The sequence below is a fragment of the Peromyscus maniculatus genome, chromosome 21 (assembly GCF_049852395.1).
Source record: "Peromyscus maniculatus bairdii isolate BWxNUB_F1_BW_parent chromosome 21, HU_Pman_BW_mat_3.1, whole genome shotgun sequence".
Lineage (NCBI taxonomy): Eukaryota > Metazoa > Chordata > Mammalia > Rodentia > Cricetidae > Peromyscus > Peromyscus maniculatus.
Window position 1 is genome coordinate 10,984,240 of NC_134872.1, and position 26,486 is coordinate 11,010,725.

General features: G+C 53.1%; 2 protein-coding genes across 2 annotated transcripts; both read right to left on the minus strand.

The window, feature by feature from the left end:
* Positions 1-5,238: 5,238 nt before the first annotated feature.
* Positions 5,239-19,850, minus strand: LOC143269862 (thrombospondin-type laminin G domain and EAR repeat-containing protein-like). The gene is made up of 7 exons (XM_076557081.1): positions 19,845-19,850; positions 19,117-19,215; positions 18,477-18,663; positions 16,974-17,203; positions 9,404-9,744; positions 7,032-7,133; positions 5,239-5,831 (listed from the first exon to the last, which is right to left on the minus strand). Exons 1-7 carry the CDS (start codon positions 19,848-19,850, stop codon positions 5,678-5,680), a joined length of 1,119 nt encoding a protein of 372 aa, XP_076413196.1. The 3' UTR covers positions 5,239-5,677.
* A 96-nt stretch (positions 19,851-19,946) lies between these two features.
* Tspear (thrombospondin type laminin G domain and EAR repeats) lies at positions 19,947-25,998 on the minus strand. The gene is made up of 6 exons (XM_076557082.1): positions 25,960-25,998; positions 24,928-25,166; positions 23,582-23,672; positions 22,001-22,157; positions 20,820-20,951; positions 19,947-20,191 (listed from the first exon to the last, which is right to left on the minus strand). Exons 1-6 carry the CDS (start codon positions 25,996-25,998, stop codon positions 19,947-19,949), a joined length of 903 nt encoding a protein of 300 aa, XP_076413197.1.
* Between the last annotated feature and the right edge of the window lie 488 nt (positions 25,999-26,486).

Below are 26,486 nucleotides of genomic sequence, written 5' to 3' on the forward strand. Positions count from 1 at the left end.
GGAAGACAAATTACTGTTCTCTGTTTTGTGCCCACTGTGTTGGCGATGAGCGTTGCCTGCCTCCCCTCCTTGGTGCCAGCTTCCTGGGCGAGTGGGCACTGTATCAACACTCCTGCCTCAGAGACAGACTATGTGGACATCATCTGCTTCCAAGAGGGAAGGTGCTCTTGGGGGGGTAGGACAGAGTAGGTAACAGCCCTGGGCCATTCCTCAAGTCTAATGCATGCACAGACTTAAAGGCCACAGGTGGCTGGTGGGACTAGACTTGGGCCGTCCGGACTCCTGCTCAGGGACTTTTGCCTGTTTGTGTCTCCAAAGAAACAGCTCCAGCCAGGATTGGTAACACAGGCCTGTCATCCCAGCCTCTTTGGAGGCTGAGACAGGAGGATCACAAGTTACAGGTTAGCTTGGGTTACAGGGTGAGTTCAAGGGCAGCCTGAATAATTTAGTAAGATCTTGTCTCAAACTAAAAAGGGGGAGGGGCTGGTAATTTAGCTCAGTGTTAGAGTGCTTGCCCAGCACGCACAAGGCCCTAGGACCTAGAAAAAAAATAATAAATAAAAACAGAGAGGGAGGAAGTGGTTGGGAGTATGCCCACAAGCAAGAGAACAGCAAGACAAACAGATGTCTTGGGACTGTGAGGCTAATAATCATGTTCAGTCTAGTGTAGCATGGGCCGATAGGCTGACAAACCTAGGAACGCTCACAGACCAAGAAGTCTAGCCTATTGACCTGCAGATCCCTGATCTATTCAGGCTTTCAGTGGATTGCACGAGGCCCAGTTGTCTGCATGACCTCCAGGTCAGACTTAGAAATTCAACTCCAGGCAGTGTCAGGCTGGGCTCATAGGGCTCACAGAGATGGAAGCAGCAACCACGGAGCCTGCCTGGGTCTGCACCAGGTCCTCTGCATAGATGTTACAGTGTAGCTGGGTGTTCTTGGGGGACTCCTAACATGGGTCCCATAAGCAATGGGGCTCTTTTGCCTGCTTATAGGACCCATGTCCTCCTATTGGGTGGCCTCGTCCAGCCTTGATATAAGGGTTTGTGCCTAGTCTTATTGCATCTTGTATGATGTGTTCGGTTGATATCCCTGGGAGGCCTGCTCTTTTCTGAAGGGAAACAGAGGAACAGTGGATCTTGGGGAGATGGAAGGTGGGGGGATTAGGAGGAGGGAGGGAGGGTCAGTATGTATTATATGAGAGAAGAATAAAGAAAAAAATGGGACTGGAGAGATGGCTTAGCAGTTAAGGGCACTGGCTGCTCTTCCAGAGGACCTGAGTTCAATTCCCAGCACCTACATGGCAGTTCACAACTGTCTGTAACTCCTGTTCCAGAGGACCTGACTCTCACAGACATACATGCAGGCAAAACACCAATGTACATAAAATAATATAAAAATCTTAAATAAAAAAATAAAAAAATTATCTCATCTACAAGCACTTTCCAAACTGACACCCAAACTATCACAGGATGGGAGCTGGACATTTGGGGGTGGGCCAAGCTCTCCCCTTCTATGGGACTAGTCCCCTGCCTGTGTGTCAGAGAGTCTGCTTGTGGAATCAGCCCTTCCCCTCAGGCTGCATGCTCTGCCCTAATACTGTATTTGGGTTACAGTTATACCTCCTAAAAATATTCATTTGCCTGAAGTTCAGCTTTCATTGGGTATTCTGTATTTTTATCTGACGTTCTTAGTTTACTCTTCTGGAGTCAGGAAAGCCCTGGCCCAGACATATAAGTCCCCTGGCTACCCAGGGCCAAGTGGCCAAAGACAGCCAGTCTCAGGCCTCAGGGCAGCAGCCGCAAGGGTGGGCATGCACACCATGGAACTCCTCCATCTTCCTGTCCTGAGGCTTCCTAGCCTGTCTCATGGCAGAAGTTCTCCTGCCCAGGCTCCCCCAGATCAGCCAAGTCCCATTGGCTTGGCCACCCCACCTCCTGGAGCACACACGTCTATCTACCAGCCACGGGCTCTAGAGGAATCCCAGTGTTTGGAAAAGAGGCCTCCAGTGGCTCTAAATATCCAAGTCTAGATGGAGGAGGAGCAGGCCTGGCGTGGGGCTCCTTCACAAGGGTGATCGGAAGTGAAGACCAGTGTGTCATCATCCTGAATGGAGTGAAGAGATGCTACAGAGGCACCGGCGCCCCTCCCTTTGGCCATCAGACACTCAGGAAATTGACCCCAGGGAATTGGGATTGCTCCAGGAGTCTCACACTGGGAGACGGAAAAGGCTAGTTCTCTTATGCCAGCCAGAGGGGCGCTTGTCTCCCAGGAGAGATTTCACACAGTTCTGACAACCTGTCAGACAGGAGAGCCCAGAGCCCAGACAATGATGGATCACTGTTGGACAGGACCCCACCTCAGCCAGGATTGCTTAGTTACTCAAACCTCAGGCCCTCTACTTAAACCTGTGTGAGGACCCCTGTGGGGTCACTGTATCTATGTTCCTCTTCCCAGTGTGCAGATTGCGTCTCCTTTCTGCTTTCATTCTCACTGTCTAATTGGTCTACTGAGGACAAGTGCTGGAGCTTGGGTGGTGGGCACTGTCGAGGCCCCAGCTCTGACCCCAACGGCTCTGGTCACAGGTATTGTGCCACCATCAAGTGCCGAGCTAGGAGGAACAGGGAGGGCTACAGAGGCCAGGGCAGGGGAGGCAGGGTGGCCCTTCTGAGAGGCTCTTGCTGGTTTCAAGGGACTTGGGCACCTGCTAGGGAGCTATATGGGTCGTGAGGTACCACCACTGGGACCTCCTTGGGGGTACCTCAGCCTCTCTGGTTCTGGTGACCAGTGGCCAGAACAGTGATGGCTAAAGGAGACCCTCATTGGGTACCCAGTTCCCTTTCAGTGCAGGACAGATGGTGCCCTCTTGTGCCACCCATGGCTCATGGGGCATAAGGTATAGAGATATGTCAAGAGCTTTTGTCTCTAAGGGCAGAGGTGGGCACAGTGGCACAGCTCACTGTGTGGAGAGCAGGGAAGGCAGGAGCTAGATGTGAGGCCTCTCTATTGGAACCACTGAAGAGGGGCTTTATTTGGCCCTACCCATGGATATATGGGATCATCTAACCAGATCTCAAGGACCGCTCTTAACAGAACCTGGGCTGAGCCACGGACCAAGCATCATCCTCAGATGTGGGTGTGGTGGCAGGGAGGTAGGAACAGCATGGTTGGGAAGGTGGGTTCTTCTTGGACCAGGAGCCGAACGGGGCCTTCAAGGACAGGAAGGAGGCCCCGAGGGCCTTGAGAGACGCATCCTGAACTCACCAAGAGCTCGCCTTCCCCCGCCCCGCCCCTGAGCTTGGGGACAGAGCCTGCTGGATGTTGTCAGAGGCAACTGGCACCCACCTCCCTGCTCTGGTGTCCAGCACCTGTCACACTTCCTCCTCAGCCCACGTCATGGAGAGAGATGAGGTAAGGAGAGCGGAAGATGTATTGCAAAGGTCTTGCCGGGCAGCACCTCCTGCCAGGCCCCTCCCTCTGGACAGCCCCCTCTCCTCACTAGGACTGGCTTAAGAGGTCTTTCCAGCATGCCCACGTGAATGATGGGGTATAGGGATGACCCGCACTGCCCAGCCAGCACCTCATGTGAAGGATGATTGGATGGGGCTACATCAGTACCGGAGTCCTGGGCTAACCAATGGACTGCTCTGCATGCGGCTCTTCCATTGAGTCTGTTGTGCCAGTCTGTTGAAGTTTATTTCTTGGGCTGAGAGGGCTCAGTTTTGGAGCTGAACCATTTCAAAACAGAATGAAAGGGCTGCCCATCACGTCTTGCTGGGAAGAGCTTATCAAGCAAGAAAGCCATCAAGTTTTTAAAGGTGTGTTTAAAGTGACCAAATAATCACTTCCCCGTTGGCTCTTTTGGGAGGTAACTGATGGCTAAGACTGTGGTTTTCTTTCCTTAGGTCCGGTCTGGCTGGACTTCTTACGTCCTGGGTCAGCGTAGAGGGCTGGTGTGCCCAGCTTTCCTTCCGTTGGTGCTGGCTTCTCACCCTGGTGTAACCTACGGTCTGTGTCACTTCTGACCTTAGGTCAGCTGTTAGGAAGGTATTTAGAAGCTGTGCAAGGAGACACACACCTGTATCCACAGTACTTAGGAGGCTGAGGCAGGAGGATCAGGAGTTCAAGGTCAGTTTTAGCTACACAGCAAATCTGGGGTCAGTGGGGGCCTCATGAGACCTTGTTAGCAATAAATAAATAAATAAATAAATAAATAAATAAATAAATAAATAAATAAATAAATAAACCCCAAACAGCAGAAACCAAAGGCTCCCTGGGGTGTGTGACTGCCCTTTCTCTATCGCTTCCCTTTGCCAGCCCCTTTGTGAAGTGCACTCATGCGTGCAAGAGAAAGTCTCAGTTTCAACCCTGAAGCAACACTTTGGTGGCCATGCAGGTGCAGACACCCAATATATACAAAACAGAGGTTTGGGGCCCTCACTCAAAGTCCACCCGTGGCTTCAAGGTCCCAACAGCAGGGTCCCATTAAACCTGGCAAGTCCCCTGAGTGTGCCCACAGCAGCCTTGGTCCTGGTCGTGGCTCCTGGTTCCAGCTCTGGCAGCTGGAGGGAGCTCTGGAAACAGGCTGGCTGAGCTCCCCTGTCCAATCCAGCCCCTCACCCTACCAATGGTTTCTGAACTCTAGTGGCAGGCCTGTGCCCCCGAATCTCCCACAGGGCTGTCCCTCAAGGTTTGATTGCTTCTTGCCTACCCTAGGGATTGCTCAGTGTCCCTGTACTCCCTGCCATCCCGAGGGGTTCTCACTGTCCACGCCCTCTGCGCTGCTCACAGTGCATCTATCCCACTTCTGGAGCCATTTAGACAGGCATTAGGCCTTGTGCTGGGGCTGGCCATGGAAAGGAGCAAGCCGATGTTTCCTTGGGTCCATTTGTATGCACTTATATCACTTCCCCTGCATGGAAGTCACCCATGTCCCCATGATGGGGGTCCTGAGGCCTTTGTCTTAGGTCTATTGTATGCACCTAGCTCACTGCAGTGTTGAGGTTGGAGTGTGGCTTGGGAGGTCACCCATGTCCCCATGATGGGGGTCCTGAGGAAGAAGAGGGACACACACCACACAGGAGCTTGGGGCGTCTGGTCTAACTTTGCCCTGGTGCTTTATGGGTAAACTGACATCAGGGGAAGAATCCCTCTGCAGAAGGAGGCTTTTCTCTGCATATGTCCACTACTGAGACCACCAAGGAAAAGGATGCCATTCATGCTTTTTGTAAAGAGCAATATAAATATATTTCCATATAGATAAAATACAATAAATAGGTGTTGGTGATGATGCGCACATCAGGGCTGCACAGCAGGGGTGGCTGAGAGAGCTGGGGCCCTAGAGGCTGCCAGGGCTCCTGTGTGTGAGGTAAAATGTGATAGCAACTGTCTCTTTAGGGCAGGATTCCTGCAAGACACAGGCTGGAAGCACCAAAATTGGGTAGCAGCCCTGGGCCTCAGCCTGAAGGATCCCAGGGTCACCTGAAATATGGCCACCAGTCACCAGGACTGTGGCTCTGGTATAGCCACCAGCTGGGGGAGGGGAGAAGAGCCAGCTCTGAGAGGGTAGAGAGGTTACAGCCATCTACACCTGCCCCAGGACCAGAGAGGGCTGGGTGGGTCCTGCCTTCTGCTCATGCGCAGCTGCTGGGGGGAGGCAGCGGGGGTCGGGGTAACTTCAGCCAGTCTTCAGCTTCAGCACCCTGGAGAGGGGCTCTTTGGCGCTGGAGTAGATGAGGTAAGAGCCCGCAGTGGTGTTGAAGGCTTCCCAGTCCCGGCAGCCAAAGGTGGGGAGTTTGTGTACCGCCACGAAGCCCTCATATCCTTGCCACCTGTGGGAGGGATAGTCAGCCTGGTCCCCTCACACTGGTGCAGGGGACATGCTCCCAGGGTTAAGAGAGAAACTGAGGCCCAGGAGAGAATCTGCCCCATCCAAGCTCCCCAGGCTCCCTGACATCTACCCAGGAGCCTGTTTTAGGCACCTGAAGTATTTGAGAGTGTGCAGTCAGGAGTGTTGGCTGTTCGTGTCTCAGTCCTCAGAAACAGGCTCACTCCAGGCACAGTGCGCTCTGGCATCAGCCTTGACAACTACGGTCTTTGCTCTCCACTCTGAGGTCAGCAGGTTCCTATAGGTTGCCTTTAAAAAGGACACATTCCCCATAGGGAATGGCATAAATCGACACGCTATTACTTAAACTGGCCACAGGAGCAGAGAGAAGCCGCATTGCATCCTTATAAAGTTATAGACTTCGGGGTGTCACAGACAAACTTCACTTCCTATATAAACCAGAGTCTGAGCCTCAGTTGGAATCTAGGAGGATGAAGAAATTCCAAGCTGGCCTCAGCCGCTCAGCTCAGGACAAATCTCTCGTCACACCAGCAGATTAACATCTCCTGCTGCAAGTGCTATGAACGCCTAAGGAAATCAGGAACTAGGCAGGCCACTCAGCATGGCATTCAGATCAAAGCCAGGGGCAGAACTGTGGGCCACCACTGCCGCTGTCTAAGAGAGTTCTGGAACTTTGAGCTACTTAGGCAACTGAGTAAGCAATAGAAGCCTTGTCAGGCAAGGGTGTCACTACTTTTGTGGCCGAGATAGTGTGGCTAGGGCCCCCAAGACTCCTCCCAAGAGAAGGCTTTGGAGATGGTAAGACAGTCAGGTTAGGTAACTAGACACAAAAGCTTCTGCCGGTGGAAACAGCACCTCACTCATGCTCGAACACTCAAAAAGAAACTTCTAGAAAAAAGAATGCAAGGATATTGTCACACTGTAAGAGGAAAACTGGACTTAGCATGCCCATCTATGCATCTTTATCTGTCAGCCACTATCTGAGGGATGTGGCCAGATGGGGAGCCCTCTAGCAGGTGCAGCTCAGCATCAGCATCCCTGCCCTGGCCAGGCCCAGGAAAACACACCCTCGGCCTGATGGTCTCAACTTGCTGTGAACCAGTGGTCACCGGTGAGGGGAGGGGAGTCCCACACTTTGAACCCTGAGGTGGGAGGAGGGACATCAGCCATCAGCAGTCCTTACCTGTAAATAATACTGTTCACTGAGAAGGTGTTTCCATCAAAGGAGTTCGCAACCACCAAGAAGTGATCTTCTCCCACGGAGAAGAACTCCCAGTCCAGGGCGCTGAGAAAACAGGGAACCAGGTGAGGACACCAGCACCTTTGCAGAGCCGATGCTGACCCCATGTTGGACTCTGGGCAGGCCCTCTCTCCTAAGATACATCTCACTCACTCTGTAACTTCTTCCTCTCTTTTGTCTTTAAGATTTATTTTTAAGTGTGTTGTGGAATATTTAACTATGTAAAGTTTATGCTGCAGAATATTACTTTAACTGGGTAAAGGTGTGTTACATTTGTTTCTGCTGCATTTTTAACAATGTAAAGATGTGTTACATTTGGTTTTGCTGCATTTGTTTAATTATGAAAATATGTGTTGCTGTTTCACCTTGCCTGCCTAAGGCACCTGATTGGTCTAATAAAGAGTTGAACAGCCAATAGCTAGGCAGGAGAGGGATAGGTGGGGCTGGTGGGCAGAGAGAATAAATAGGAGGAGAAATCTAGGCTTGGAAGAATGAGAAGAGAGGATGAGGGAGAAAGAAAGAGAGACACTGAGTCAGCCAGCCGCCAGACAGGAAGAAGCAGGAAAAGTAGGACACATATACAGAAAGAGAAGATCAAAAGCCCTGAGGCAAAACATAGATGAAGAGAAACAGGTTAAGTTATAAGACCTAGCAAGAAAAGAGCTAAGCTAAGGCCAAGCATTCAAAACTAATAAGTCTCTGTGTCATGATTTGGGAGCTGGTTAGTAGCCCAAAAGAGAAAGCCTGGTGAGTGTGTGTGTGTGTGTGTGTGTGTGTGTGTGTGTGTGTGTGTGTGTGTGTGTGCAATGCCCACAGAGGCCAGAAGAGGGCAGCAGATCCCCTGGAGTTGGGGGACCTGGAAACTGAACTCAAGTCCTCTGGGAGAGCAGCAAGCTCTCTAACCACCAGGCTGCCGCTTCAGCTCCCCTACAGCTGATTTCTAATCACAGCTCTTTTTTACACTTGTTTTCTTCCAAATTCCCTTCCAAAAGACCTAGTGGGTGCTTTCTTTTAATACTCCTCCTCAGCAGATACCCAGTGTCAGATGTGGGGGCCTGGTGTGGAAATGTGACTCCCTCCAGGGTCTACCGGGCCCAGAGGCCATGGGCAGCTCAGGTGGGCGTGGTTCTGGGTTGAGCTGGGCACTACCGTTTCCTCTCTTTGTTCTTTGTCTCGGGAGTTCTTTTTGAATTAAAAAAATGAGATTTTCAAAAGTAAACATTGTGGGTACCCGTCAATCAAAAGATTGGGCCTAAGTAGAAGGTCCCTCCTCCCTTACCTGCCTGTAGCGCAGCCGCCTGTTTCTGGAGCAAGCCTGGCTACGGCCTGTGTGCTGTGTGCTGCCTGCCGCTGATCCCCCTTGCGCTTACAGCTGTGCATCCCCACGAACACGTGGTGCCTGTGTGTCCTGTGATGTCACAGAGGCCAGCCTCACCTTCTTACTTGACTGTCAGCCTTAGAGTTTTTCTTTGAATTTAGAGTCTAAATTCACTCAGTGTCCTCTCTCTCAGGCTGAGGAGTGCCTGGCACACAGGAGGGGCTGTGAATATCTCCAAAGCTCTTAAAGAATAATAATAATAAAAAAAAACCCTGTGAGAGCTCCTGTTGCATCCTGGGTTGGTAAGCACCCTGGGCCTAGACCAGTGGTTCTCAGCCTTCCTAATGCTGTGACCCTTTAATACAGTCCCTCACGTTGTGGTGATCCCCAATCATGGAATTATTTTTGTTGCAACTTCATAACTGTAATTTTGCTGCTATTATGAATTGTAATATAAAAATCTTATAGACAGGATATTTGATGTGTGACCCCCCAAAGGGGTCATGACCCACAGGTTGAGAACCCTAGCCTGGAGCTCGGCCATCTGGCTCTGCTGTGTGGACCGTGCAGCTGCATTTTACTTGGAGATGGTGAGAGTCCTTCCAGAGGAACTCCACGTGGGTGGGGACAGCGCTGCCTTCTCAGTGCTGACTTGGTGGCCCTGCAGAGCAGGTGGGGGCAGGAACTGGCAGTGCATGGTGGGAGAGGGTACCTGCTTGAGCTCAAGGATCTCCCTGATGCTCACCCTTTACCACACAGATGGATCATTTCTCATTGTGGGGTGCTGGACCTTCTCTTAGTGAACTCACATCCTTAGGCCTTTGCTTGTAAGAAGAAACTAGCTACCTACGCAGGGCCAGCCTTGGGGATGGGTCTCATCATCATGACCACCTGCTCTGGCCAGGCATCCTGGGAGGAAGTCCGGGATGGCCTGGCCGGTCTTCCAGGGCTGCCCACCCACAGACTCACTCTGCCCTTCCAACCACCTGGTTGGTACCTGCAGGTGGGGATGTCCTGGAACTTGACAAAGGTCTGAGCCGTGACATTCAGCTCGTAGATGACGGAGCTGAGGACATAGGAATCATTCTGCGCCTGCATCTGCACGTCGTAGCTGTGACTGTTCGCCACCGCAAGGAAGATCCTCTCGCCAATGTGGAAGACCTCCCAGTCCGCAGCGCCGAAGGTCTGGAGTGAAGGAAGAAGCCGTGTAGGAGGGTGAGGCCGGGGAGGGTGGCTCCAGCTGCCGAGCCACTGATGTCCACCGCCAGCTGTCCCACTGAGGCCACCCGGCTGCCATCCTCTCACCAGAGCCCCAAACAGAGTTCCTCTGCCTGTTTGCTCCAGAGGTCACTCAGCCCTACGAAGTGTGAGGTGCTAGGGGAAATGGAGCCTTGGCCACAGACCTGAAGCTGTGCAGGTCCATTTGTATGAAGGGCCAGCCAAAAAGAGGTGCGTGGGTGGCGGTGCACAGGGAAGGAGAGGGAGGCCCTGATCGAGGGGGAACATTTCCAGGAAAGCTGAAGCAATGGCAGACAGGGCCCTAGTAGGTATGTGACTGCTTAGGAAGACAGCAGGACAGGGGACCAGAGGGTGGGAAGGAACGTGCTAGCCCACGTGGGAGTCTGTGGCTGATGGACAGGCTCCAGGAAACCCAAGCCCCAGCCAGGGGCTCTGGAGTCAGTCTTAGCATCTGCTTACATCTATGCCTTAGATGTGCCATATCTATCAAACTGCACAAAGTGAGGCAGGAGCTGCTGGAGTGGGGGGAGCTGCTGTGTGGGGGTAAGGGGAGAGTGTGGCAGATCCAGGAGGCGGAGCCTATGGCAGTAGGAGGAGCTAGGACCAGGAGCCACACAGTCCGTCAGAGTGTTCTGGCTGCCACTGTGGGAGGCAGGCAGCAACAGTAAGGCCGGCCAGGAGTGAGAAAAGGCTGGGGGAGCAGAATTTAGGGAGACTGCCCGGAACTGAAAACAGAGCTTAGATACAGCAAAGCAAAGGCTAGAACCAAACTTCCAGAGGCCAATGGGACCAACAGATAATTGTTAGAGCCTCAACTCCCCTCAGAGGGGGAAAACAGCATCTGCAGCTGCTACAAGCAATCACCATGTCTGCTACCCAATAACACATGCCCTATGGGGACAGGGATGAACCCTGCGTTTGGGTAACAGCTGACTCCTGCTGGAATGTTAGTTAGATGATGCCACTCATTCCCCTATGTCTTGAGATAACACGTTATACCAGAGTCTGTTGGGATCCTCCTTGAAGGATGGGGACCTGAGCCCAGGGCAGGGTTGTTCAAGCCACACAGCCAGGAGGAGCCCACAGCTCACCAGCAGGCTGCTTCTCTGAAGACACCGGCAGGCTATCCTGGGGCTGTCCCAGTTTGTCCTAGCTGGGGACAGAGTGAGCCATGCCGTGGATTGTGCTCCAGATAGGCCAGTGACATTTTCCTGACTTTAGCTGATGCCCAGGAGCCTCCTGCTTGAGGGACATCTTGCATAGCCAGTGTGGGAAATAGCTCTGGAACTTCCAGGTGTGTGTGTGTGTGTGTGTGTGTGTGTGTGTGTGTGTGTGTGTGTGTGCAAGTGTACGTATACATGTAAGCATGTGTATGTGAAAGCCAAAGTCAACCTCAGGTATTATTACCCAGGACCCATTTGTTTTGCTTTTTTGAGAGAGGGTCACTATCGGCAAGCTCCAGGGATCACTTGTCTCTGCCTCCCCAGAACGTAGATTACAAGCACATGCCACTGCACATCTAACTTTTATGGGGGTTCCAGGGTCTGAATGTCAGGGAAGCACTTTACCTGGTAAGCCATCTTTACACCTGCCCTCAGTGGAGGTCAGTTAACTACTTGTCTGCACGCAACCAAGAGCCTCTGGTCCCTTGCAGTCCATGGCCTGGCTGGCCACCCTGCTGGAGGCTTAGAGAAAAAAACCGGCTCCGAGCCGAATATAACATCGTTCTCTCCGTGGGCAGCAGAGGGCGCCAGTACCCACTGAGCCCAGCCGGGTAGTGGGCAAGAACGGAGGCCTAAGAGGCAGTGAGGAATAGTGAGGAATAGTGAGGAATAAGACTCTACAGGACAAGGGGTCCAGGAGTCACAAAGTCCTGGATGGGGCCAGAGGCTGCCTGAGGCTTTCTAGATCTGCATTCCTTCTCCTCACAGGGCTGTCTATAAGCTGGGATCAGTCCAGGGCCACTCCACAGAGAGACCCTCAGGCCTGCAGGAACTTCAGGCTGCCAGACCCCCAACCTAAGCACAGTGTGGCACAGTGTGGCACAGGCAGTCCCCTGACCGTCACGGCATTTGCTTCTTGCAAGTAAGTGCTGAGAAAAATCGTCACTGTCGGCCACATGCCTGTTTACATGCTTGTGGACACATACACACTCACAGGCATGCTGGTGTACTATCATGTCCACAGCATATATCTACACATGCACAGGAATGTGTTTGTGCACACACACAGAAACATATCTACACACATCTAGAAGATGTTTATGCACACCTGTGAGTGTGTGAATGTATGTGCACATAGATATAAACATATGTGTGTATACCTGTGTATACACTCACCTACAAGCATGTGTCTGAACATGTGCACATACGTGTACAGGCAGGTGCCTGCAGGCACGCACCTACATACTCACACAGTACATTTCTTCCTCAGATCACCAGGACTTCCTTTCAGCTTTGAGCTGCTTGCTCTCTGCTCACCTGTACTGACCAGGCCTGAGGGGATTTGCACAGGAAACCCTGGTAGTGGCCATCCTATGCCACCCAGGGTGGCTGGAGGCCCAGAGCAAGCTCTCCTGGGACAGTGTAACTTCCTGCTGGTGTCAGAAGGTGCCAACTCCCTGCTGGGGCCAGGCCAGGTGCTGAGCATCAGTGAGCACCTGTCCTCCTTCCTGTCAGGAGCCCCGAGCAGGGGTGGAGCCTCCCATTAGGACCTGTAAGGGGCTGCCCAGGACTTTGGGAGTCCAGGAGAGAGGCAGAAGTGGAGGGGAGGTAAGGGGGTCAGTGGGTGAGAAGGCAGGAAAGGGTCTTGGGGTGGCAAAATAGCAGGACACCCCCAGAGCATGTGGGGAGCAGGGGGAAGAAGGAAAGAGGGTTGGGGGAGATGGAGAAAGCTTTTGAGCATGAAGAAGGTGACAGCCAGAAGCCCTGAAACCCATAGGAACTAGGAAGGTACGTGAGAGGTGAGCATGGGATATGTGAGGCTCACCCCAATGGGCAGGGGCTGGGACAGGGTCTTCAGTCACCTCTTGGAGAACATGCTGTGTCCCCAGGATGTGAGAGACACAAGGCCTGCTGTGTGCCCTGGCATTTGGGGCTCAAAGGCAGCTCTATCCTCTCTGAGCCCAGTCAGGACCAAGGTGCTGACTTAAGCAGATGTAGGTGCACCGCCCCACACCTTATGTTTCAGGTACTTGAGGAATGATACTCCATTCTCCATGTACCCCACACGACAGTTGGGACATAATCCTATAAAAATATTATTCATTTTTTTAAAATCTGAAATTCACCTTGTTCCTGGGTTAATGTCAGGCACAGACTGGACTGGTAGAGACCTGCAAGGACCCTGCTTGACTCCAGCTCTGAGCCCTTAGCTGGCCAGGTGGCTGGCTCGCAGCTGACTCGTCACTGGCTGGCTAGATTCCCAGGCCTGACTGCCAGAAGCCCCTCCTGGGGAAGCCCACACTGCCCCCTCTGCAAGCCCCTCCCACTCAGAGGTGAGAGGGCCGCTGCCGGCCGCCTAGGGCATAGGCTGTGGCTTAGGTTGCTCCTGTATTCCCAGAACGTCAGGGAATGAAGAATCCCACCATCAGATCATTTCACTCAAGCCCACCTAACACAAGAGCCCAGGTGACCAGATATCCTCTGGGATGGGAGGCCCTCCCTCTCTCCCCGGGGAATTCCCCCAGGGAGTTGCCTGCTGTCCAGGCATTGGGTGTATGCCACAGGAGTACCTTGGCAGGATAATGGCACTTCCAGGAGCTGCTGCCAGGAGCACCTGGCATCCCACAACTCCCATTAGGGTGGGTAGGCACTCAGCCATCAGTGGATTAGTCGCCGGACAAAAGAGCCTCTGGGCCTGGCTTTGATGGGGGAAAGAATGAGGATGCCTCTGTGGTCCAGGAGTGCCAGGAGAGGAGGGAAGGCCAATGCATGGCCAGGGCTTCCCTAGCTGCTTGGGGAGGACAGTCAATCAGTGGTCCTGGGGGTACTGACCCCTCATTGTGGGCAGTCAGCTCAGGTGGGCACCCAAGGCTACAGGAAGATGCACTCCTGAGATCCCTGAGCACAGCACATTGCCTGGCCAATTCCTAGTGTCCCACGCCCCACCCCTGTGTTCTTGCCTGACCACAGGGGTAACCTCCAAATCTGGTGCTTTTCCAACCTGCAAGGGCCACAACCCGTTTCTGTCTCGGTGAATGCAGAAGTCACAGGCATGCTGAGGTGTTTACGCAGCCCAGAGCAGCATCTCCTGAAGGCCATCCAGGTACTGCTTACCTCTGAGGGATGCTCTCACACCAGACTTACTTCACAGACAAGGAAACCAAGGCAAGGAGGCACACTTGTGGCCAGGCCTCAGGGGCGTCCATGATGGGGCATGTGTTCATGCACAAATACATTCGTGTGCACATGCAAATATCTGGGAGCAATGGTCCTAACTAACCTTCAGGATTCACATTGTGTCACATTGACATCATGTCTGATGATTTCATTATCTGCTCCTGCTGACCGGGTGGCAGCTGTTGTCCTTGTCCTGGTCTCACATACCTTACGGACAGTTCCCAAACCATAGAGCATGGAGGCTGCTAGACCAAAGTCTTTCCCAAACCCAGAAGCAAAATCCCACCTTCACGGCACGCCAGCTCTGAGGCTTGTGTGATTGACCCATGTGCTTCCCACCTGCTTGGTGGCAGTATGGTGTTGGTTTGTTTTTGTTTTGCATGACTGGGGATTGAACTCAGGGCCTGAATGTGCTAGGCAAGCTCTCTACTCCTGGGACAAACCCTAGTCTAGTCCCCAGAGCACACTTTGATTGCAAGACCTACTCTAGAACCCTCCAGGCAAGCAAATGGAAAACTAGGGTCCTGGCTTTGCTGCCTTTTGGGATTAGTGATCTGGGGCAAAGGACGGGAGATGCTAAGGACTTGGCTGACACTGTCCCTTGTTTGAGCTCTGTGGCCCAGTGTGAACATTTGGTGATAGGGAGGGTCTCCCCCTTGTCCTTGGAACAAAATGACAGCATCAATGGCTGCAAGCTCCTGGGTGTAGCAGGGTGTCGGTGGGGTGGTGGTGCGCAGCTTCAGGAGAAGGAGAATGTGCAGAAGAAACCATGTGGGCACAGGGGGCCTCAACAGTGTTCAGATGAGCCTGTGTCAGCATGCATGTGTGTGAACGTGCATGCGCAAGCATGTTTGTGTGTGTGTGGGTTCTCTCCTTGCCCTTTCTGAGGCCCAGGCAGGAGAAGATGGGAGGTGGTTTTCTTTTCTCTCTCCCATGTCTCTGTGGGCCTTGCTGTTCTTGCTTCTCACCAGCACAGGCTTCATGTCTCACCCCATCTCTGCTTTAGTGGCTCCCTGGACAGCTCTGACTTCACCCTGGACAGCTCTGACTTCACCTCTCACCAGTCCAGGACCCAAGGTTTCTTCCCTGATTAACCTCAGACCTCCTCTGGCCCCAGGGAACCTGAGACCCAGCCGCGTACCCTCTCCTGGTGTCTGCTTCTACTCCCACGAGCAGCACATGTCACTCAGTCCCTTGGGTGTCTATCAGCATCCCTTGCTAGGCCGCTCCTGCTCTACCAGGAAGCCTTTGTCTCATGGCTGCTATGGCTTGAACGTGGTATGTCCCCATAAACTCTCATGGAGGCTTGGAACCAACCCCATGTAGCTGGGAAGATGAGGCCTAGCCTGTCTGGGTCATGGGCAAAGTGAGTGTCCTTGCTCCTGAGGATAGGTTAGTGGCCCTGAGAGCATGCTGGTAGGCAGGCTCCTGCTTCGTCTCTGCCGACTGCACCCGCTCACCCCTCCGCTTTCTGCCCTGCGTGGAGGCAGCACTTTGCTCTTGCCAAAAGCCGGGCAGAGGCATGCCCACGCTCTTGAACGCCCCACCTCCAGACCAGTGAGCCAATAAAGTTCCTTTGTTTATAAATCACCTCAGCTCAGGTAGTCTGTGGAAGCAATGGCCAATGGACCAAGGGCCCAATCACAGGAGACTGCGTCGTCTCTCCTCTAAGAGAAATCTGGAATTTCTGATGAGAGGCTTGAGAGACCAGAGGGTGCGGCTAAGGAATGCTCCCCTAAAGCATCTCTTACCCCACCACTCTAACTGGCCCCCACCCCTACCCCAGCAGCCAGACCCTGCTTACCCAGCCCTGGGCTGTAAAATCCCTAATGCCTGAAGCCTCCCTTTGAACCACTGCACTTACCCATGGTGCCCTGGGAGTGCCTGCCCTACAGATGGGAGCCTGCTTGGTTTGAGTGCCTGCACCACAGACCCTTCCAGAAAGGCATGCCCTGCAGAGGCGGGTGTGTCCCCACAGCTTGCAGGTGCATTCGGAATATGCACTTTGGTTAGCTTCAAAGCTCATGTTCGTGACATTGCAAAATGCAAATGGTAAACGTATTAAAGCATCTCCAGGGCTGAAAGGATTTAAGCAAAAGAAGAGAAGACTATTGGCAAAACATGAAAGTGGACTTCCGTGGGTTCTGAGGAGTCAGAAAGATGTGGGGGAAAGCTGCTTGTAAGGCTAGCCTGCAGCTTGGGCAGGGCTGAGCCAGTCTGCCCTATCTGTGTCTTCCCCTGGGATGCCCTGTTGGCTTCAAGCTGCATCTGCCTCTGCGCCCTCGGCTGCTCTGTTCCCGCCATGCCCCTCCCTCCCCGCTACAGCACACAGCCCAGCTTGCCCTGGGCTCAGGGTTTTGCTTTGATCCTGCGCTGCTGCTAAATGCAGAGCGGCTGCCCGGCCTCTGGCTGTGCCTCTGCCCCCCACTAAGGCTGGAAGCTGGAAGCTTCCGCTATTCTTGGCCAAGCTGTAGCTATTCAGTGCCGCTCACAGGAACAGACTGTGACCTAAAACTGTCTGTGCCACAAAACTAAATACTCAGAGATTTTAACACCAGGGGTGGTGGGGACCAGCCAAGGGCCTTCAAAGTCAAAAGCGGATAGATACTATGTCTGTCTCCACCCGATCCCCTCAACCCCAGTCAGAGCCAAGTTGCTTTGCTACACCAGAGACCTGGAGACCCACAGACACCGACTGATCAGAGCAGGGGAGTTGTGGCCCCCGGAGAGGACTGCTGTGGGCACCCTGGTTATCCTCCTCAACAGCCCAGACTCAACCCACACCCAGGCTTTCCTCAGGAACACTGGGGGCTATGGAAGCAGTTGAGGGCCCAGACCATCCAGGAAGATGTGGCATACAGAAGGGACAGGCACTGGGATCAGGGCCACACTACGGAGCCCTGGCCCTGGGTGAGCCCTCCCAGCAGGCACCTGCCACGCAGATTGGGTATCTGTGGCGTCTTGCGCTAGAGAACTCAGGCTCCTTACCAGAAATGACTGGAAGAGCTGGAAGGCGCCGACCAGCCAGATGTACAGGTGGGAGTGCACCTGGGTGGAGGTGCCGTTGAAGGTGTTGGCCACCACGAGGAAGGAGTAGGGCCCCACGGTGAAGAACTCCCAGTCGTAGGCACCGGACGTGGCAATCGACTGGTTGGCTTCAAAGAGCTGGCTGCTGGGGTTCCACCTGTAGACCACGCTGTCGATGTTGTGGTTGTCCCCTGGAACCAAGGTCAGTGCTGGGGGAGCGGGGCTGTTCCCTAGGTGTCACAGCTGCCTGCAGGGCACAGCTTGGCCAGGGCACAGACCGCTAGCTACTATGCATATTCCCAGGATACCCAAGGCCTCCCTTATCCCACCCCTCAGACAACCTCTGTCACCCAGCCTCTGGGTAACATGCCTCGATTCTGCATGTCTGGGTTCCCAGAAGAGAAAGCCTGTGGGTCCAGATGGCCCACAGGCCTGCACTGGCCTTCCACCATCTAAGCCCTGCTCACCTCCCGCCTTGGCTCTTTCCTGCCCTAATAGGTCAGACTTTCACACAGCACTCTCTCTTTGTCTGAAACTTCTCCCCCATGGTGTCCCTGGAAGTCTTCCGTGAATAGTGAGTGCTCCCCAGGCATTTCTCCCTCATGAGGCTCTCCAGAAACGCCCCCTTGTGGTGCTCCCTGGAGGCCCTCTCCCATGATGCTCCTTGGGTGCCTCTCCTCCCCTATGATCCTTCCCTTCACGGTGTTCCCTAGAGGAGACCCCTGGGGCTCCTCTCCCATGGCCCTTCCTTGAAGATCTTCCCCATGGTCTCCCTTTTCAGTGCCTGCTGGAGCATTCACTCTGTGGGGTACTCTGTTGTTGGGGGTCTTGGCTCCCCTAGACCCTGAGTGCAATGGCTGCTACTTCACCCCCAGGCTGTCTGGTGCGCGTCACACTTGGGTGGATACTGAGCTATTAAGTCTCTGGAGAGATGATTCAGCATCCCTACAGCCACTCCCAAGACAGTTTTGATGGAGTTTATGTGGACTACCTCTGACCACACATTTCAGGGGTAAGTTGCAGGAAATGGACCACGCATGACTTAGTGTGTTTGTGTGTGGATACACATGTGTGTATGTGTGTGTGGTGTGGTGCATATGTATGTGTGTCACGTCCATGTGGAGGCTAGAAGCCAATCTCCAGTGTCATCCCTCAGGGACACTGTCCACCTTGTCTTTTTCAGAGAATGCCTCTCAGTGGCCTGGGGATCACCAATCCGGCTCTGCTGGCGGCAGTGAGTCCCTGGGACCCTCTGCCCTAGTGCTGGGATTACAAAGGCATGTTCAGCCATTTGTCTTAAGTTCTGAGTGTCAACCCCAGGCTCTCGGGTTTGTAAGACAAGCACTTACTCACAGAGCCATGTCCCAGCCCCAACTTAGTATTTTTTAATGAGATGAAATATCCAACCTTGCACACAGACTATGGAATGATTTCCTTCCAGGTCAAAGGTCACATGTGTCCTACCTTCTCGGTGGTTGGCTACCACCAGGAAGTACTCTCCATCCACCTTAAAGGCCTCCCAGTCACGGGCACTGTGGGTGGCGATCCTCTGGTAAAGGGTGAACTTCAGCTTTCTGGGGCTCCACTTGTAGATGACTGAGAACTCTTGACCCCTTTCATTTGGCCCAAAGTTAGCCACGGCCAGGAAGATCTGGAAGAGAAACATTATCCTTGGTTGGCACCAGGCCAGGAGCCCGTCTACAGGTTTTTGAACCTCAGCGTCTCTCCCACATCCACAGGGAAGGGTACGGGGACAGACCGAGTAAACACCCAAGTGCGGGTAACGGGACATGCTCAGTGCTCTATGTTGCGTGGTTGTGTGGCTTTGCCAGGGACAGAAAGCATGGTTTTCCATTCACGAGTGGTGTGCGCGCATTGCTTATATGCAAATGAGAGCATGCATTCATTTAGGGACAAAATGTTTCCTTCCCTTGTTTTTCTGTTTTCCAATATTTCTTGAATGCTAAAATAGCTTTTTCTTTTTTTTTTTAAATCACAAGGAAAATGAAAAGCTTTCAGATGTCATTAGGAAATAATCAACTGGTAACACTTCTGCCACTCTGAACCTAGACATGTGTCCCTACCGGGAGACAGCAGGCTTTACCTGTTTTGTCCCCAGGGTCTGGCATGGGCCCTCTGCTGGGCCGGAGCCCTTGGAGATACCATACAACGCTGTCTCCAGGACAATGTCCTGCCGTGCAGGCTGCAGAAATTGGGAAGAAAACATTCCTTTGTCCTGTCGTGGTGCCAATGCCCTCTCCCTGAACAGGTCCTCTGCTCACTCCAGTCCAGGTGGAAGGAACCACCCGTGACCTCAGGCCCTTGACCTCCGGGGACCTGCTACTAACATCCACTTATGCATCCTGTGTGGCCAGCATGGTAGGGTGAGAAGTAAGATACTCACTCTGCAAAGCTATCTGTGTTACGACTGGCCCAGGGAGGTCACTCCAACAGTTAGTGTTTTTTGAAACAGGGTCTCATGTAGCCCAGGCTGGCCTCAAACTCTCTGTGTAGCTGAGGATGGTGTTTGAACTTCGGATCCTCCTGCCTCCATTCCCTGAGTGCTAGGATTATAAGTGTGAGACATCACACCCAGTTTATGCGGTGCTGGGGACCGAACCAAGGGTGCGTGCATGCCAGGCAAGGACTCTGCCAACCAAGCCATATTCCTGGCTTGCCCTTCCAATCTTAGCCCTTTTGATTTGTAGTGAGTTAGCCCAGGACCAGCCAGACTTTCAAGCTGGTACCACCTCTGCCTTGTGGGAAGCTGAGCAGGCTCCTTATAGGCATACTCCTGCAGCCTAAAGCCCATAACTTTGAGCATCCCCTCACCTCCATCACTTAGCAAGGGCTTGAAACCCTGAGAGATGCATTGATCTGCAGAGTTCCAGCCTATGGACACCATGGAGGCACCCATCAACAAGGAAGGGGAAATCACCTGTAGAGACTTGCCTTTTTCCCAATGGTGAAATGTCGCCACGACTGTGCCTGGTGTGTGGCGATGTTCTGATAGGACACAAATTTCCCATCCGTCCATTTATAGATGGCTGATCTAGCCTTCCGATTGGCCGTAGCTGCGAAGAGTCCCACACCGGGGATGTTGAACACCTCGATGCCCAGGGTCTCTGAGTTGGTGTGCAGACTCTGATGTTCTTCTACGTAGTCCAGCTTGGTCTTGGCTTGGAATGGGAGGATGGGGACCTAGTCAGTGTGCATAGGAATGGAGTTGGGGGTTCTCCTGGGAGTGGCTTTTGGGACCCTGCCATGACTCGGCTCCTAGGCTTGTGTCCAGGGCCCTGGAATTTATGAAGGAGATGGAGCCCCATTTTATCCTCTTGGGAAAGGACCATTAAAGGGAGGCTGCTCCTGTTCACTAGGGGCTTTGGGGCCTATGTGGCCCCAGACTCAAACAGGACAAAAAGGAGGTCTGAGTGTCTGTGCCGCACTCTCTTTCCGCTATCTACCAGGGAAGGGTTGCTGAGAGAAGCCAGCCATGCGACCCTCATGCCACACCCAGGATATGCCTATTTCTAGGTTGAACACACAGGTTTGCCACACTTGCTAGAGTTCTGAGAACAGCTCTGGGGATGGGCATGCCTATTCTAGGGAGGGAGACATCCTGCCTTGCCTGGCCTGTTCTGGTGGACACCTGCTCCAGATGTTATTACTGGAGTGGTGGCTTTCTACTCTCTGAAGTGGCCCTTACAGATGGATGGGACGCTAAGCTTTTTATGGTAGCCTTTTCCTAATGGAGATATATCCAGCTGCTCTGTGTGCTTAGGATGTAAATTCTGGGTCCAGCCTCACCTGTCAACACGGAGACCCACTCGCTGTCTGCACACAGGTAGAGCCCCTTTCGGGCGGCATCAAACCAGAACTGGACACCCTGTGCCTTGGTGCATGGCGGCCGGGCTCCCAGGGTTACTTTCATGTCGGCTTCTGTGGGGAAGACCAGGCAACAGTGTCTGGCATATCAGGACTCCCAAGATAAGAACTCTGTGCAAGGGATCCAAGCCCAGTGGTTCGGTCTTTACCTTTCTTGTGGCTGAAGGGAGCCCCAGACAGCACAGGACACTGGACATAGGGTGGGCACCCCTGAGATCCCAGGCATAATGCTTCCTATGTGGCTGGCTGACCACCCTACCTTCTACCTAGAGGGTGTGTCTCTCTGTCCCTTTTCTGTCACCCCACGGACATCCTCAATAGCCATACACTTCTCTACTCTTCCCTGGGAGCCTGCCTCTTCTCAGCAGCAGGAGCTAAGCTATGGGCAGTATTCTTGGGTCTGTGTTTTGATCTCACCACCATTGGTACCAATGCTGGTCTCATGCCAGGCCTCCTGGCTTTATGGGGACAGCTCCATCGGCATCAGGCAGCGATGTAACACAGTAAAACCTAAATGCCCGATATATTCAAATGGGAACTTTCATTATTTATTATGTGAGAATCATAAGCTTGGGGACCAGGCTGTCCTTCGCCTCATCTTCTTTCCACAGAGCAGGGGTATATGGGTAGTTGGGGAGGGACTCTGAGATTCTGTACAGTTGGGGGTATGATTTTAATCAACATTGCAATCCAACATTAGGATGGAGCAGATATGAACCGGAGAAAGCATATCCAGGAGATGCCATGGGTTGGAGGGCTAGTGGGAAACAGAGTTAGGTCTTGGTGTGGGCTGGGTTTTGATAAGCTGGAGGGAGTGGCTGGGAGGTATGGGCAATTGCTGGCTAGTGATCCAGAGGAGGAAGCCTTCCTGATGTGAGCCATGTCTACCTTCTGCCCAGAAGACAAACAAAGGCACATGGTCTGCCTGTAGGCTATACAAGCACAGCCCTTCAAGGGAGGGACAGGTTAGTGGTTCTGGCCTTTCTGATGGCCCTGAGTGACAACTGCCCTTCTGCGACTGAGAGATGCATACTGGGAAGGCTGAGAAAGGAGCCCGCGCTCTCAGAGGTTGCTGGGGTGGGAAGCAAGCCCAGCCTACTAACCATAGGGATATTTCAGCACCTCATTATCATCAGGCTTCTCTGTGAGCCTCTTCAGCACCTGGGGGATGGACAGCTCAGCCAGCCTGGCGTTCCTGCTGGGACACAGCCTTGGGGTGGCATCTGAGCCTGGCAGCAGAACCAGTTGCCTTATCAGGCCCTGCAGAGGGAGAAAGTGAGGTTCCATTGATTTCTGCAGTTGCTGGAGACCTGGGCCCATATGGCCCAATGGGTCTACCCTGCAGCGTGGGAATGGGTTATTGGGAAGCCACCAGGAGTGATGGCAGACAATTGCTCGTAGTGAAGAAGGGACTGTCTACATAGAACTAGAGTGACCAGGCCACATTGCTTTTCCATCTGACCCAGCTACTCTTCCATTCCTTCCTTCACTATCCACCCACCACTGATTCATTCATTCATCTCTCTCTCTCCCTCTATCTATTGTCCATCTACCTACCCTCTTACCATTCATCCATCTGCCCAGCTACCCATGTCCATTCATCATTATCTTCTATCTATCATCCATTTATCTACCCACTTACCACTCATCCATCTGCCAGCCCACCCGTGTCCACTCATTAATAGCCAATCACTCCACCTACCTATTCATCTCTCTATCCATTCACTCACCCACCTACCCATCTACCCACCCATCCAACATACATCTAGTCACCCAGGCATCAACCCATGCATGCATCCATCCATCCATCATCACCCACCCATCCAACATACATCTAGCCACCCAGGCATCAACCTATGCATGCATGCATGCATCCATCTATCCATCATCACCCACCCATCCTCGAATGCATCTATCCACCTATCTGTTTTTCCATTTGCCCATCCAGTTGTAACACAAGTACATTTCCACAGAGTGATTACTATGTGTCAGGTATGGTTGCAGATGCTGAGGACACCACAGGGAACTATAGCTCCTAGCTATGGAGTAGACTCCAGATACCACTCTATTAGTGAGTACACCACAGGTGATGGATGTATGGGTGAATGGGATGGATAGATGGATGGGTGTGTGAGTAGATGTATAAGTGGGTGGTTCAGTGGATGGGTGGGTAGATGAAAGGATGAATGCGTGAGTGGATCAGTGAATGGGTGGGTAGATAAGAGCATGAATGAGTGGATAGATGTGTGGGTGAATGGAAGGATGGGTGGATGTGGATGGGTGAATGGATAGAGGAGTGGATGATGGGTGGGTGGGTATGTGGATGAATGTGTGGGTGGATGAGTGGATGGATGAATATGTGGATGGATGGATGGATGGATGGATGGATGGATGGATGGATGAATGGATGGATGGATAGAACAGACAAACATCAGGGCCAGAAAGACTGGATTTAAGCATCAGTTTATGAGAGTGTTGGGGACAGGCTTCCATGCTAGGAGGACCTGTGAGCAGGGATCCAAGAGTCTCAGGGAAGAGTGTGAGGGCCCTGTGGTGGATTCCTCAACACCTTTGTGTTTCGGGTTCTCACTTAGCATAGATGGCAATCTGTCATCTAAAGCATGTGACAGGCTGTCCCCACAGCCCTGGGGAAGGGGTGCTGCTGGCAGCCCCTCCACACTCACTGTGAATAGGCCTTTGGTTCTCTTCCGGCTGCCAACGAAGAACCGGGCTCCTTTTACTGATAGGGTAGGTGGGAAGGGAACGTCAGCCATTCTGAAACGTGAATGGACAGTACTGGTGTCACAGATGAGGAAGGGCATACACCTCATTTGCTTGTAAAGATAGGGGGTGGGTCTCATATGGGAAACAGGCAAGCATCCTGGGGCAGCTATGGTGACAGGTTCCATAGCAATTAGAGGTCCAGGGCCTGCAAAGCAGAACCTGCTCTGAGTCAAAGGAGGACACCTTGCCCTCTGGCTGTAGTGGTCCCAGGTTCCCCAGCTACAGCCACATCTCTCTACCTCCATCTCCTTCCCTATTGCATCTGAGCATGCTTGCAGCCTTTGCCCCGCCTCTGTGCCCTCTGCCTCCTCATCAGGAGCCATCTCACTCAGCTATCATCTTGACTTGGTTTAAGACCCAGTTGGCAGGTAAAGGCACATTCATAGCCCCCAGTGGACCTGAGCTGGGGCACCCCAGGACAGAGCCCCTGCAGGAATGCATGGTGAGGATACATACCGGGCCTTTTTCCTACCTCCTAGTGAACCTCCAGGACCTTTCCCTGCATCAGGACCCTAACCCACATAGCCATTGTGTGCTTTCACACAGCCCGGGGAGCAGGACCGAATGGTGGCTACAGATAGGAGAGAGGCACCTTGCTGGAGACCCAGGAGTCTCTGGAAAGTGCTGGTTGTGATTGCTATGAAGGTTGAACTCACTGAGGAAGCCATGAAAGATAGCAGGCCAAGGGAGGGACATGTGGGCGGAGCCTCTGCATGAGATGATATTGGCCTCTCCTATAGCTCCTACTTCCTCAGCCTTAACCATCTGCTGCAGTACACCCAGCTCCTGGCCAGGGGTACCAGGCAGCCAGCTCTCCACCCATAGGCCACCTCCACTCTGTGCTAGGCATCCTGGCCCCTGAGCCCAGCCTGCAGCCTTGGTGCTGGTATGCTTTCTCAACCCAAAGGTCCCAGATCTTCCTTGGCCACAGTCATTCCAATAAGTGATTTCTGGCCCCTGATCGGATCCCTCCATTTCATAGAGCAGTGTAGCTGCTCCATGATCCCTGGCTTGATAATGGAAGCCTGCCTTCCAGCAACCCCTATCAGGGACCTGCTTTAGGGGCCACCGCCTAAGGCATTCTCCATAGCCTGTCCCAGGTAAAGGATCTGGCAGGGCAGGAGCAGAAGCAGACTTGCCCAGGACCCACTCCCCCACTGCACAGTGGCAGAACAGCCCCCTGGAATGGGTTGCTCAGACGGCACACAGCATGGTCAATCACCGGGATGCACAGCCTGGTACCTACATGTCTATTGGGAGGCCACAGTCCATGGTGAGGGAAAAGGATCCTTGGGACACAGCCAAGATCAGCGTGTGCCACTGGCTGTCCACGAGGCCGGGGCTCCGGAAGGACACACGGGTCTGCCAGGCACCAGCCAAGTCCTCGGTGAGAAATAGGAAGTGCAGCTGCGTGGGTGAGTACCTCAGGCCGAGCAGGAGTGTGTCCTTCTCCTCCGCCAGCAGGGAGAACAGGTATTCATTCTTCTGTGGAGAGCAGGGCCAGAGGTGGGGCAGGGCTGAAGGAAAGGGAGGAGGGAGGGACCGAGAAGGGTGGACAAGGCCAAGGGGGTGAAGGGGAGAGGGGAGCGGGACCTGCGAGGGGGTGGGGAGAGAGGGTGGGCAAAGCAGGAGAGTGGGTGGGACTGAGGGGAGGAAGGTGGGGCCAACCAGGGAGTGGATGGAGCTGATGGCATCCTACCCAGTAGCACTTCTGGGTGGGAATTCAGTATGCCTCCCCCCCCAACCCCCCCAGCTGGTTCAGGACAAGCAGCTTAGTCCAAGTGCTCAAGAGAATGTTTTCAGCTAATAGAGAGAAATGGGTCCTGACCGCTCCATCGTGAAGGAGCCAGGAGGACCTCACACTGAGTAAAAGAAGCCAGGCCGCAAGGAAAGTGTCTGCTTAGCTTCCCAAAGGCTCTGATTCATGAAGTCACAACAATATGGGTGCTAGGGGTTTGGAGGGGATTGAAGAGCAAGCAGCCAATAATTGATAGGACAGCTGAGATTTGCTAGATAGAATGTGAATGAACTAACTCAGTGCCGCTGAGACACGCTCACATAGGTAAGCACAGTAAGTTCTATGTTACATGTGTTTTTATTATAGTCAGCAAAGCAGAGTGATACGTCTGTGATCTCAAAAGCAGGCCTTTCCACTGTGGTCTATTTGTATCCACACATCTCACCAAGCCACCCTTAACCAAACACAGGCTAAAGAGCTGAAAGATAACTTAGCCCTGGCGATAGTTGAGCGTGTGCATGCAGATGTGTGCACACTTACTATTTTCCTTAGCGAGGCTCTGCCCACGTGAACCTGCATGCCAGTTCCACACCCCTGTCCTAAAGAGGGGAGGAGGGCTCTTTCTGCTCCTGTGGCACTCACAGTGGGAAGAGAGTGAGTCTGGTTCCTGGGGACTTCCAGGAAATGGTGTGGAGTTTGGGAACTGACAGGTGACAGAAAACAAAACTTTCCCAGTGATGTCCAGGGGATCAGGAGCCACAGTACGCTGAGAGGGAGCTGGAGCTGGAGAATCGAGAATGGGGAGGTATAGGGATGGAGGCCCCTAATCCCCTGCCCCAACACACATACCAGGTTCACGCTGGTTTGAGCTGTCAAGTGCTCAGCCTGTGCATTTTGTATTGGTTACTTTTGTTGCTGTGAGTAAGCACCACGACTTACGGAAGAGTTTATTGTGGCTTTGAGTTCCAGAGGAAGAGACCATAAAGGTGGGAGATTAATGGCAGCAGGTGAGAGGAACAGGATGCCAGAGGTCACATCTCTAATCACAAGCAGAAAACAGAGAGCAT